The sequence below is a fragment of the Anser brachyrhynchus genome (genome assembly GCF_964034855.1).
Source record: "Anser brachyrhynchus genome assembly, chromosome: 2".
Taxonomy (NCBI): Eukaryota; Metazoa; Chordata; class Aves; order Anseriformes; family Anatidae; genus Anser; species Anser brachyrhynchus.
In genome coordinates this window covers 106,804,817-106,818,155 of record NC_137695.1, presented here as the reverse complement: position 1 = coordinate 106,818,155, position 13,339 = coordinate 106,804,817, and the positions used below count along the sequence as shown (strand labels likewise).

At 38.4% G+C, this 13,339-nt stretch overlaps 1 protein-coding gene across 1 annotated transcript in view; it reads right to left on the bottom strand.

The window, feature by feature from the left end:
* PIEZO2 (piezo type mechanosensitive ion channel component 2) overlaps positions 1 to 13,339 on the bottom strand; it is a 314,668-nt gene that overhangs the window by 74,133 nt on the left and 227,196 nt on the right. Inside the window, 5 exon segments of the mRNA XM_080580333.1 lie at positions 2,172 to 2,410; positions 2,752 to 2,784; positions 9,902 to 10,075; positions 10,826 to 10,974; positions 11,733 to 11,974. Of these exon segments, the coding sequence (XP_080436459.1) occupies positions 2,172 to 2,410; positions 2,752 to 2,784; positions 9,902 to 10,075; positions 10,826 to 10,974; positions 11,733 to 11,974 (837 nt within the window).

Genomic DNA, 13,339 nt, shown 5'->3' with positions numbered 1-13,339 from the left:
TCTAAGTTGAAAAGGGAGCTCTAGCAAGTTGAGATCCTGAAACTGGGTGAATGTATCCCTTCACAGACAATGTTTTGCTACAAAAGCCATCCTCCCAAATAATACCCCAATGACCAAACATGTGGAAACAAGAAATGTCTATTACATATGAATATGTAGTAATACATACACTGAACAGTGTTCTCTAAGTGCCATCTTTGCTTATGGGCTGGCTAGAAAACTGTTCCATCAGTCTCCTACATATTAGCATAAAGACTTCACACTGTACTAGAGGTTTCAGAAGCATTTTGGAGATTAGGAAGGATTTTGCATACTGTGAGAACACTTTTACAGCTAATCACAAAGATGGAAACATTTCAAAATGGGACCAAAACATGTCACTGTCTAATCTGGTAAAAACACTAAAGAGTTACCAGCTTGTGTATGCAATTATTTCAAGTCATCCGATCATTTTGCTTATAAAGCAAACCAAGATGGTTAGTCTGCACATATTTGTGTGAGAAAACACATCCACACTTGTGAAAAAAAGCTGATTTTAAAAATACCTGACATGCAAATTCCAAATTATACTTTTCTTCTGTCCTTTTCCCCAAGCACAACTTAGAAAATCCTAATAAAAACACTGAGTGATGTACATGCATGATTATGTAATTAAACTTGACAAAGTAAGCTAGCAAGAGAACTCTAATACTACATGTGTGATTTTATGAGCACGATGAGTGTATTTAAGGAAAGTATTTAGAGAATTAGAATTATAGATGTCCTCTCTCATTCTTTCATTGCATTTATTTCAATTTGTAGCATTACCACCATGCAGGGTATATCCAGACTGTGCCAGTGAAGTGGAGCAGAGCAGAGGAGGTCTTTCAGCGAGCTCTGTCTAGCATGTCAAAACACCACATGCCCAGAGGATAAGATACAGTCCTGATTCCACTCATGGAAAAATTGTACATCACTGTACAACAAAGTCTGCACACATGAACATGTTAAAATAATGATAAAAATCAGACATATGGCCATGGTCATTTAACAGTGATGTAACTCTTTGGTAGAAATAAATGCATGTGCAGCTTAAGGATGGATCACACACTGGCAAGCAGCATCTCATGCTATTGCCAAGCCCCACTCACTGCAGTGCAGGGGGGGCCCTAGGGAGAAGGCTGCAGCTCCCCACTTCCCTGTTTGCATGTTTGCACAGGGTAACCTTCAACAGATGGCCTCCATCCTCAGCCCTTCTGGTATGTGGGGATGGCCAGTGTGCAACAAACTCATCACTCCTCAGAGACCACATGAAAACTGGCCAAGAAAGGTTTCCACGTCCTATGAACATCTCTGTGAGGGAAGATGTCCCAGCCAGGAAAGAGAAATAGTTGCAGCTGAGATCCCATGGGGCAGCTAAGCCAAACACACTGCCATTCTGCCTTGACAAAGACCCTGTCTCTATTTATGTGTCACAGTCCTATAAATATTGACACAAACGACCAAATCTGTGGTAAGGCTATTTCTGGACAGTACAGCTTGGGTGTTTTAAATGCCTCTCCCTGGTTTTCACTCATGGCTCATATTCCTAACAGAGTTTTGGAAATAATTCAAGCTAGGAGTTCATACTAGCAATATCAAGAATGACAACATCAGCACTACCCATGTCTGCCCTTAAGCATTTTTATGTTCATCTGGCATCAATTACACATTCTATATTCAGAAGTGAAAAATATGACACTAATGTGCACATGACTAATGAAGTAAAGCCATTTGGAACTTCTGAATTGAAATGCCTTGAAAGCATGCAGTATCAGAGATTAAAAATGTATGTGTATTTTCTTTATCTTAAAGAGATTTCACTCTAAAGGTGTTTGTAAGGTTTGGGGTATTAACCCAACCCAGAATACCGAGAAGAATTCACTCTTTAAAAAAAGTTTTTTGTTGCTGTTGTTTTCATTCTCTTGGCATCCTACAGAAATAGTATGATTTTTCCCTAGAAAAACCTGCAGCCTGTTGAATAATTGACAAGTAGCCATCTGCTCAGTTCAGGCTGCTTTGGCAAAGACCCTATGTAAAATTAGAAGGAAAATGTGATAATTGAAGTGAGTAGAGATGGCCAAGAATGAGCCATCTGCTACCACTGTTACCTAAGGCTGAGGAAGGCAAAATTCTTAATCTGCAGAGCTTACCTGTAGTTTCTTCTTCCTCTGACTCATTGTCTTCATCATCATCATCATCTTCTTCCTTGTCGCCATCCTTCTCTTCTTCTTCTTTTCCTTTTTCTGCCCTCCCTTTCCCTCCCTCCCCATCTGGCTCTTCCATTCTTTTCTCACCAGCCTCTTTCAGCATTTTATCCTCTTCCTTTTCACTGCTGGCTGTTAAATTCATCATAGTTATGTCAGGCAGGCTTCCATCTTGGTGCACCAGTCTGTTGGTAAATAGTAACATGTCAGCAAACTTAACAGTAATGACATTGCAATCTTTTTCAAGATGTATAACTAGAAAAAAAATTATTTTTTCATGGAAAATGCCTTAGAAGCGGAAAAGTTAATGATTCTGGTACTTTCTCCAAACACACACTGCAAATTGAGTTGGAATGTATTAGTAACTACTTCTCACTCAGATACTAATGGTTAGTTAGTAATGAGTGGTATTGACACTTAAACTTGACATTTTCCCCACTGGAGAAAATGGTCAGAGTTTAAGATGTAGAAGCATGAAATGACATTGTTTAAGAGCAAACATTTCATGACTTCACAGGGGACTTACTCATTTTGTTGGTTTGGTAATTTTTTCTTGAGGCTGCTCAAAGTAATTGGAACAGAAAGAAAAAGGGAGATGAGAACAGAGGGGTTACAGAAGAAGGTCATTGACGAATATGTCATGCTACATCACAAGTAATAAAGCATTCTCCTACTCCATCTGCAGAAGCTTTCTGATGCCAAGAGCGTGCCATCATGACATTCACAGGGTGCTTCTATAAAGAAACAGGGAACTGCAGCACGGATGGAAAGGGGGCAACCTATTTACATGAGTGCTAAACATGATCAGTGCTGTCCCATGTCATCTGTAATGCAGCTGGATCATCACAAGTATCTGTCTGATCACTGTAAAGGCATTTTCACCTTCTTCCTATTGAAAAATGGGAGAAGCCAAGCGAAGCCAAGGAATTTGCAAGTGTTCTTCAGCTATAGGCTTATGAAAAAATGGAAGCAAAAAATTCCATGGCTGTGGCTTCAGTATATTTTATCAGGTCTTTCTTTGCTAGGGACATTCATTCTCTCTCTTTTCTACATCTCACATAGAGTTTAATTTATAACTACCTCATACTTAGTCTCTTAGTAATTTTCAGACTACAAAAATGGGGATACAACTCATTTAACACAGAAATGATATTTCTGTATTGCCATGGTGCAAATTATTCTGAGGCTTATCCAGCATTTCTTTTGCCTTTTCAAAGAAAATAGACATTATCTTATTATTTCAGATGAAAGTTTTCAATTTTCATTTTTTTCCCCTCAGTTGAGGAGTTGAGCTGGGACTCAACTCCCATATTAGCATAAAACCCACCTTTAGAGTTTAGTGCCATAAATAGTCCCTCTGAATAGGACTTCTTGCAATAAAATCTCTTTGGCAAGTGCATATCTTTATGATCAGGTAACTTAATGTTAGTTATGCTATTGAAATTACTAAGTATATTTTTAAACATCTGTTAGACTGTTCCTGAAGAACTACAAGTAAATTTAATATGTTGTCCTACTATCTTGGGGCTTCATTTTTCATGACGTGAAAATCTGGCATATGACCATTTAGACAGTAAATTCTTCCAATTTTAACTAGGATTTTTATGGTTCCAGAAACTAAATCTAGATTTAAACACCTGATAAATAATAAAAAAAAAAAGGTCATAGGCTAAGCAGTTAATGAGAAAGTCAAATAAGCAGACGTACTTTTCTAGTATTTGGTTTTCTTTAATTTGGAAATTTTGGTGGTTCAAATGAGGGAACAGCTACAGAAATTTGACTAAACAATGCTGAAAAAGTATCATCATAAAAATTGCCAAAAAATACAGAAAAGATAGCTGACAGATAGAAGCTTAACAAAACAGTCAAGGTCCCAAAATTCTCACTGAATAAATACATCCATGAAAATGTTTACTAAAACCACTCATCATTAGGCTATGAAACTCAGAGTCCAATAATCTGAAAATCTCTTACTTTAAACAACATATTCAGTAGTTTCAGCTGCTGAAAATAAGGCCAATATATTTCATTTTCATAGATAACCTACTGTATATACTGAAAGGTTATTCAAATCTCAATAACATGACTAAAAATAATATTCCTTAACATGATATAATCTAACTTTGCATATTTATCTAGAACTCTTAATAACGCACCAACAGGAGGGTAACATATAGAGAAGAGAGAATGAATTTTTGGTTTAGTTTGAATGTTCTGGAGATCCCCAACTAATACAAATCATCAAAGCCCATTTTAAAGGCAATGCCCAATGAAATGAAAGTATCTCTATAACTAGACAGGTTTTGCACAGGTGCAATTGCATTGATTTTAAAGAGAGAATATTGCAACTGTCTTCTGTGATGAAAAAAAATCTACATTCACACTGGTGTAAATTAAGAACTTACTGACTTACTTCAGTGTAAACTGGAAAGAAGAACAGGAATCCTATAGGATTTAGTATGGGTGAACTAATCTTTCTCTTCGCCATATAACTCCCGTTCATATCCAGCAGGTGATGGGGTTATACAGGAGGGTACATACAATAAAAAGCATGTACCTGATAAAGCTTCAGTATGAGCTTAATTTCCAGTACGTCAGTATCTAGTCCTATTGACATCAGTAGGCATAGGCACAGGACTGTGTGCTCAGGAGATCAAAGGCTAGATAAAAAGCCCTGTCCACTATTTAAAGTCCAGTTGGAACCTTTGTTCCCAGACCTTCTCATTTATTCCTAGAGTTGTTGCTCCTCTTTTATTTATTTGTTTTTTAATTATAAGATCACATGACATCATGTAATAGGCAACACTGAGATATCAGTGTATAAAAACTGCCGAAGTTTAGAACATCTCTGACAAGCTATCTGTACAGGCTTCACAGCTAGTCAGGTGTTCCAGCTAAGCTGGAAAGCATACACTGGTGGGAAATTATCCCAAATAACACAAAGATATTGTGCTTGATACTTAGGAAGACACATAACTGAATAATAAGACAGCCTTGAAGGTACAGCCACTAATGCTTTTAACTGCGAACATTTCTTACCCTCAAGTTCACTAAACATGGTATCAATAAAGAAAGGTATACTAGTGCATCTAGTTTTAGGCATCAAAGCAATTTCAATGGCATTAAAATCAGGCATGTGCCCCAGGTCCTTGCTGAAGTCCTAATATTCATCTGTTTATTAATTTGCTAAAGCAGCAGATAAATTGGTAACAAATTATTGGATGCATTATGAAGCATCTTATACCTTTGATTATTTTCTTGTAATTGGTTTATGAATTGCTTGAAATTTACTTGCTGAAAATGATCTCTGGGGTTATCTGTCATGCACAGCCTTCACAACAGAAAGCTTCCTGCTCCACAGAACATCAGCATGCCATCTCTTGAATATGTCATGCATGGTTCAAACTGAGTACACAGTGCCATCTGTACCTTTAGTGGTACAGCAGGACCCCGAGCGCTTTCTTCCCCCTTGCAGGGGTTTTGTCTGCATGCCCCCAGGGCTGGATGGCTGATAATGTGCTGAGCTGATACATGCTGGGGGACATGCAAGGAAGCCTCAGCACAGGGATTCCCCTCTCCTTCCTTGGGGAGCTGCCTTCATGCTGAGGGTCCTGCCATTGTAGCTGTGTCAGTGCCTACTCTGGTACCTCCCTGACCATAGGCCTGCCACGCAGACTGACTCCTCGCCTTCACCTCACATTTGCTGCATTGCTATGGACTTGCTGGGAGCTCATTGGGCTCACTGCATTGCTGAATCCCCCCAGGTGAGAGCCCAGCCTTGACTCCTGGCCGTGCCCCTCAGTTCTCGGCTTGCTGGCCCTCACCGAGCCACCTGACCACACCATTCCCAACACTTCTTGTCAAATGGGTTTCCTACAGGCCGGTGACAAGTTCTTCTATTCTCAGAGCTGATTATACAAAAGTCCATGCTTACTCCAGTTAAATATTCTGGAAGAAATCTCCTTTATGGTACTGTTTTCAAGATGCCATGTAAAAAGGGATAGCTATGAAGACAACATGGAATTTCACAGTTCGGATCCTGTAGCACCCAACTTTGTCTACAAATTAACAGCTGTAGCATGCAATGGCTTTAGTGTATGGCATGTATATGAGTACAAACTCGTATCTTTCTTGAAAATAAATACATACTGTACATTTAATTGACTTGACCCAAAAAATCCCTTTCTTAAGAGCTTGTGAGGTAGTCAGGGATGTGTGTGTATGCGCAGATGTGTGTGCATGCAGGCATGCATCTTTCCATGCACAGACAAAGGGTAGGTAAACGAGCCTCCTCAACCAAGTCTATTGTCTGCAGCCAATTACAAATAGCATCTATTATTCCTGTATTGAGACATGGGCAAAGTTTAAGAGAAGAATCCCAACTGGGAGATGAACTCACAACATATAAATATGCAGGAGAGATTTATTAACTGCTTCACCAGCTTTACAAGACTACAATACCTGAACAACATTTTCTCCCTGTTTATTTTACAGTACAGTGCAGCATCAACATATTTTGCTGTAAGGCAATTAATAAGTAACAAACAAGTTAAGGCATATTTTTTTAAAGGAAAGGAAAGTTTGAGGTACCCACCTATTTATTATTAGATAAACACGGCCATTGACTTTGGCATGGCTATGAGGTGGGAGATGAAAGTACAAGAATGCATGAAATGACAGTGGAAAATGAATTAGAGAGAGAGAAAAGGAAACTGTTAAATAGGAATGAATGCACTTTCCTGTCTAGCAAGAGACACATTGTCATAACAAAACACAATCTGAAAGCTTAATGTACACCCATGCAGTGAAAAGTCTAGAAAGCTTGTAAATCCAATAATACTTAGACATTTAGACTGTATGTAACTTCAGTTAGAACTGCAGGCACTATACATAGACCCCAAAATGAGAGTACAGCTTCAAGTAACATTATTCTGTACATTTAAAAAAACAGATATTTTCCTTCTTTATTTAAGATGATTATATTGGAGCATCATACCATAGAAATTATCTGCCTCACAACCTGTATCATCACTACATCATAATTCATCATGCAGCAAGGAAATGATCTTGAAAAGCCCTAATCAGAGGATTTTCTTTTTCTCACAAGTGTAATACTGACCCACTCAGTTCTGCCACCTACAGCAAGAAGCATCTCACCCTGCCCATTCCAGTCTGCCAGGTTCTGCCCCCTCTATTTGTGGCTGGCAGAGCTGTACTCTTGAACTCACTCCACAAACTTTGCTCATGTGAGGCAGTATCTTAATGCATGAACAGTCTCAGCAACCTTAACATGAGTCTTCAGTTAGACACAAACATAATACCACAACCGTACATTTCAGCTCAGGGGCAGATGGAGGAGCAGAAGCTGCTTTCTCTGTTAGTCTCATGACTAGCTCATACTTGTTGTGGTTGGTTTATTATGTTTCCTGTTAAAAGGACTGAGTTCTGTCTTCTTACTGAAAATTAAAGATCATTTTCTTTATTTTTTTTTCTGTCGTAACAGAAGCAGCATAAAAGTAATCTTGAAAGGTAAACTAGCTGTTGAGTGAAAGCTAGTGTTATCAAAGCAAAAGGGACAACTGAAGCTTTAGACATGAGTCTTTAATCTGTTTTAGTTTTGCCTGCAACTTTTTTCTATTTATAACATTACTGTTGAGCTGTAGCTTGTTGTTGTTGTGCTCAGTCTTATCCAGTTTTATGCATCACCAGTACAAATGTCAGTGCAATTCCTACCCTGTCCTATCCTGGATGTTTGAATTTTAAAGTCTGCTAATCCTCCGTATTGATTTATTGCATGAATGGGGAAGGAAACAACAGGCTCTTGATATATCAGGCAGTGTTTGTGGTAGTACAAAGCAGAAAATGTGTTCTGATTTGGGTATTGGACAAATTCTGCAGAACACAAATGATACACATGGCAACTATGACTTTGAAATACTGTGAAATGGCAAATGTAGCACATTAACCGCATTTAAGAGTTACAAGTATCTAGCTAGTTATATGAAAGTTCCATACAATCTAGTATTACATTTAGACTTAAAAGATTATATTAGCAAGGCAAAAAAACCTTATGTTATCACAGAATCCTTTTCACTTGCCACTTTGCTTAAGAAAAGTCCTAAAAGACCTGTTGCAACAGCAGATGTTTACTTTCAGCTCTGTCTCAAGGATACTTACTCCTGGCAAAAATATCACTCACTACAGAAAAAAAAAATCCATATCCTACAACCTTATTTTCTGATACTAATCTCCTCTTTATTTTTTTTTGTGTTCTCAGCAAGACATTGAAAACATTCTGTGTCTTTAGTATTATTGTTCCATCCTTCCAGAATGATGTGATTTTATTTACAGTGATTTTCTTCACACCAGCATTTGGAGAGTAGTAGCTAATATTTTGATATCTTCCATGCATAATAGATTTGCAAATAGTGGTTTCACAGGCAAGGAGTGTTGTACCATGAGCCCAAAGTCACTGGGATTGTCTCAGGGATTTTTTTCCATTTTATGCCTACTGGATCACACTAGTTGGGAGCTGGCATCTGTTTCTATGTTAGTCAGCATAGTGCACAGTGTTTAGGCTACAAAAGAGCTTGTGTAGTTACCTCAAACTAGAGTACATTTCCCCAAATGCCACAACCCACGAACAACCACTGTTTCTGCTCAGACATCTATGTGGGTTCAGGTATTAGGGCCTGGCTGCCCAGTTCAGAGATGTTAATTTGCAACTGCTGCTGCACACAAAGTCTGCTATGGGCAAAGAAAGTGCTCACAGAGTGTCTGAAAGGACCCTTGAATTTACCACGGGATGTAGCAATTCAAGAAAAGCAAAAAGTATTATACAAACAGGCATTTTAAAAGGTAAGCCACAACATTATTAGGAAATTTTGTCAAGTTTAATTTGTTTTGTTTTTAGCAAATATTTGGCTTTCTTTTTATCAGCTTATGTAAATATAGAAACAGGACAGATTTGTTTTTATGTAGGAGAACATTTAAGAGCTAAACATAGTAAAAGTCTGAAGAAGGTGAGGTCCCAAAATCATGAAAAAATTACAGTGAAGTTCTTGATGAGAATGCTGAATGTCTCAAAGAGATAGCATAGCCAAGGGCCAGGACCCTAAAGAGTGACCACAGGTTTGAGATATTTCTATTTATAAAGTTCAACTTCACAAAAGGGCCTAACTTTCCAATGTGTATGTGGTACTTGCCAAAGATCTCTTGATCTCCATTTGGCCTTCGAAATGGATATTGAAAAACAGAAGTTATGCAAATTAAGTTTTACTATTTATTACTGACAGGACTTACAAAAAGGCACACACAGAAATTAGGAATCTATCCCACAGTAAAGGTGAAAAGCACTAGCGAGATAAATACCTAAATATCATCAGTACCTTTGAAAATGTACCACCAAATGAAGGAAAACAAACAAACAAACAAACAAAAAAAACCCACCACCTTCTACAAGTATTGGAAAGTGGTGGAAGAATGATACTTCAGTTGTGGCTTGTTTAGCACAGTTCTGGGTGTTAAGGGATGCTGATTATTTTTTCTCCCTTGTTTTTAAACCAGGTCATTATGACAGAAGTAAATAACATCATTTGAAAAGTGAGCACTACAAGACAGTCAGAAGCAGCATTTTCATACAGATAATGAATAGTTCCATTTACTTATTTCTTTACCTGTAAATAGTGTTGTCCTGTTTGCTGGTTACAGCTTTTAAATCAGTGAGCTGGAGGAAACGGTCATGGAAATAGTGAAGGTGTAAGATACACGCCAGTAAGAAGGAGGTGGGGATAAAGATGCGTGTGAATAGCTCAGCCACAGAAAACCTTTTTAAACCAAGGTCTTCTAGTCTGGAAAAAAAAAAAAAAAAAAGTAAGCCACTAAGTCATCTCTTCACACCAAAATCTTTTCCTTGTCATGAGACATTATTACTAATCATTTGCAAAGGGAAACAAGGGCTGGTACTTGTTCTGTGTTTTTACATCTTTAGATTCTTCTAGACTAGAAAGTTTTACAATGTATATGTCTTGTATTTGGCCTTAGTAATGTAGAAAGATACTGTAAATGTACAGAGCCAAATGAACCAGCCCTGCCACAACTCTCTTTTCAGGAACCAGATGGGTTGTCTCTGGCTGAAAGTACTGCACTGAAGATCCACTCATATTGCATATAATTTCTCATGTAAACTCCTGTTGAGGAACGCCCTATACATCATGAGGAGGAAGAAACACAGCCCTCCTCATTAGCAGGAATGCTAGTCCATCTTCATCAGCATCAGACATCCTGTAAATCTACCCTTAGGCTATCCCCAGATCTTGCTCCTATGGTCAAAGAGAGAAAAGTATAGGTGCTGTACTGCCAACACTGGGAAGGCCTTGACAGCAGATAGGGGAAAATATGACTCTCTGAGCCCTTTTCATGCCCTTTCTCATCTCTGTTGCTACACCAATAAACCTACAGCTTCAGAGCTGAGTGCTTAGTCAACTATGTCTGGGGATGGTCTCATGACATTTTTCCACTACAAGAAGGAAGAGTGCTCTCAGAGCACATCAAACTCAAAAGTCCAATGGAAAAAAAATAAATGAAATGAAAACACTTACTTGTTTTCATCCAGGCCCGTCATGTTCTTCCACAACCCAGGGAAAGACTCAAACTGGTATGTATAGATGAAGATAAGTACCAACATCGTGTAAACAACCACTGACATCCAAAAGTACTTTAAAATCCTTCTCCACCATTCATAGTGCACCTGAAAATCACACACTAAGGAATTTAAAAGAAGCTCAAGGCAAGGACACTGATAAAAGTACTGACGAAGCTGTACTGGAAAACAAAGGCTAAGAATATTACTCTTCCTAGCTGGCCTGAAGTAAACTGCAGACACGAATCTTTGTGATAAAGTTCTTACTCCTGGTACGTATGCACCCAAGTACAGACTTCCATGCAAAAGTGTCTTCTGGGACATGAGCACAAACATAAAGACCAAGGACAGCTTCAGTCACTCAGTTTCATCAACATTAGATGATGAAAGTGCAGGAAGAGAGGGACTGCATGCTCCATGGCTGTGGAAGCTGTGTGGACAATCTCTAAAACTGGTGGCTGTGTAGGATATGCAAGGTCCAAATCTTTCCCATACAGTTTCCACAGTTTTCACTCATGTGGGGTGGAGTCCCACAGGCAAAGTGTATCATATATATTATCTAATAGCATCTAATTTTTGTGCACTTTGCCTGTCATTATAACCAAAATCAAATGAGAATGTCTTAATCAACCTATTCAAATGGTCTTATTACTATTATGTTTTATCTAACTAAAGAACAAATACACTGTTTACAAATTCTATCAAAGCTACTTTACCACCAAGTTAAAGGTATGAAACATTGTATTCAAGGACAAAATTATTAAAATATTTATTAAATATTAAAATATAAATAATAAAATTAAAATATATTAAAATATATTAAATATATTAAATATATTAAAATTATTAAAATAGTCCTCACTTACCTGGTAGAGGGCCACACAGAACAGGAAGAGTACCATATAGATGATTTTGTACATGACAATTCTACCCTCAAAGCTGACAAAGAAGAACATGCCCCCACAGACGTAAATCCAGTACTTGATGAACATAGCCATCACCAGCTTCCCCAGAACTTTCATAATATCCTGTTCATCCTCATCATCATCTTCCTCTTCCTCCTCCTCCTCTTCTTCTTCTGCCACTTCTCCCTCTTGCAACTCCTCTTCTGCAAGTACAGAGTTACATTTGACCTCTATTTTGGGGACTTTAATAAGAATCAAAACGGATGGAAAGTAGACTCTCTGCACACAGAACAGAAACTTAAAGACACTATTCACAACAAGAGACTGTATTTCTGAATCACTGTCATGCCTCCAGAGCAAAGGAGAGAATTTTAAGTTCATATGAGCCTCAACCTGCTCCTAGAGCTATATGGCATATTGCTCTATGTCCAAACACCACTCTTCACTTTGCCTGATATACAGGTAGCTGTAGTGGAAAATTGGAGCCCAAAGACTGTATAACAGATAACAGCCAAAATACTATCCATGGGACTAACTTTACTCCCAGGCAAGCATTTTTTAAACTGGAAAACAAAGAAACCACTAGCACCACCAGAAAATCTCTCTTCTTGAGTTTAAAGGGATGAATGTCCTTAAGAGAATACTGCGGTTTCCTCCAAAAAACCACAAGCGAGAGAAAACATTAACATAAAACCAAAGAAGCTTAAAAAATATAAATGCTGCACTGACATTTTTTCAAAGAAACTACCACTTTTCCAGCTTCTTCTACTGTACCTAAATGACTGCAGAAAAGACAAACTGCTTTTGCCTTACGAGGAGGTCAGGATTCCTCATTTATTCACCTTGGGAGGCTTGTGGATGGCAGGGTAGGTGTTCCCCTGAGAGCAGGTACACATGAGCAAATACCCAGGTAACAGAGCTTGTCAAGTTCACAGCATGCAGCTGTAATGTTATCCTTTACATTGAGAACAATATTGAGACTTCACCACCAAAAGTATTGCCCAGTCCTTTTCTCCAGCTTGCAGTCCTTTCCTCAGACTCCTTCCTGGTTCTTACCTTTCAAATCCTTGCAGTGTCCAGCTCTGACACTGACCAGATGCTTTACTGAGCCAAACACTGTAGTTAATCAAACAGGAAACTACATCACAATCTGGCTTTCTACCATTTCAGTGAATTGAGCAGATGCAGATCAGAATCCAGAGAGACAGAAAAGGGCAACGAATATTTGGGAGAAGATGTGCCCAGCATCAAAAGAGGGAACAGGTCACAGAGCTGTCGGATTAGCCGAAAATGCAGCTGTCAACTTTGCTCTCAGGTATGCTTCTGGTTGCATGAGCCCCCACACTGAAAATATACATGCTTTTCTCCCACTGAAATTAGTAGTTTAACTTCTGGTTTTTGTACAAGTCTTTATGCACAAGCACAACAACTTGCAAGGAAATTAATAACTGATTTTTCCTCTGGAAACTTTTCTCCTCTTGTGGTTAAACTCCCACAGCAACTCATCTGCTAGTTTGAGCTTGGGAAATGGGAATAAACTGATTCTTAGAAAGTTCCATGGCATTTTT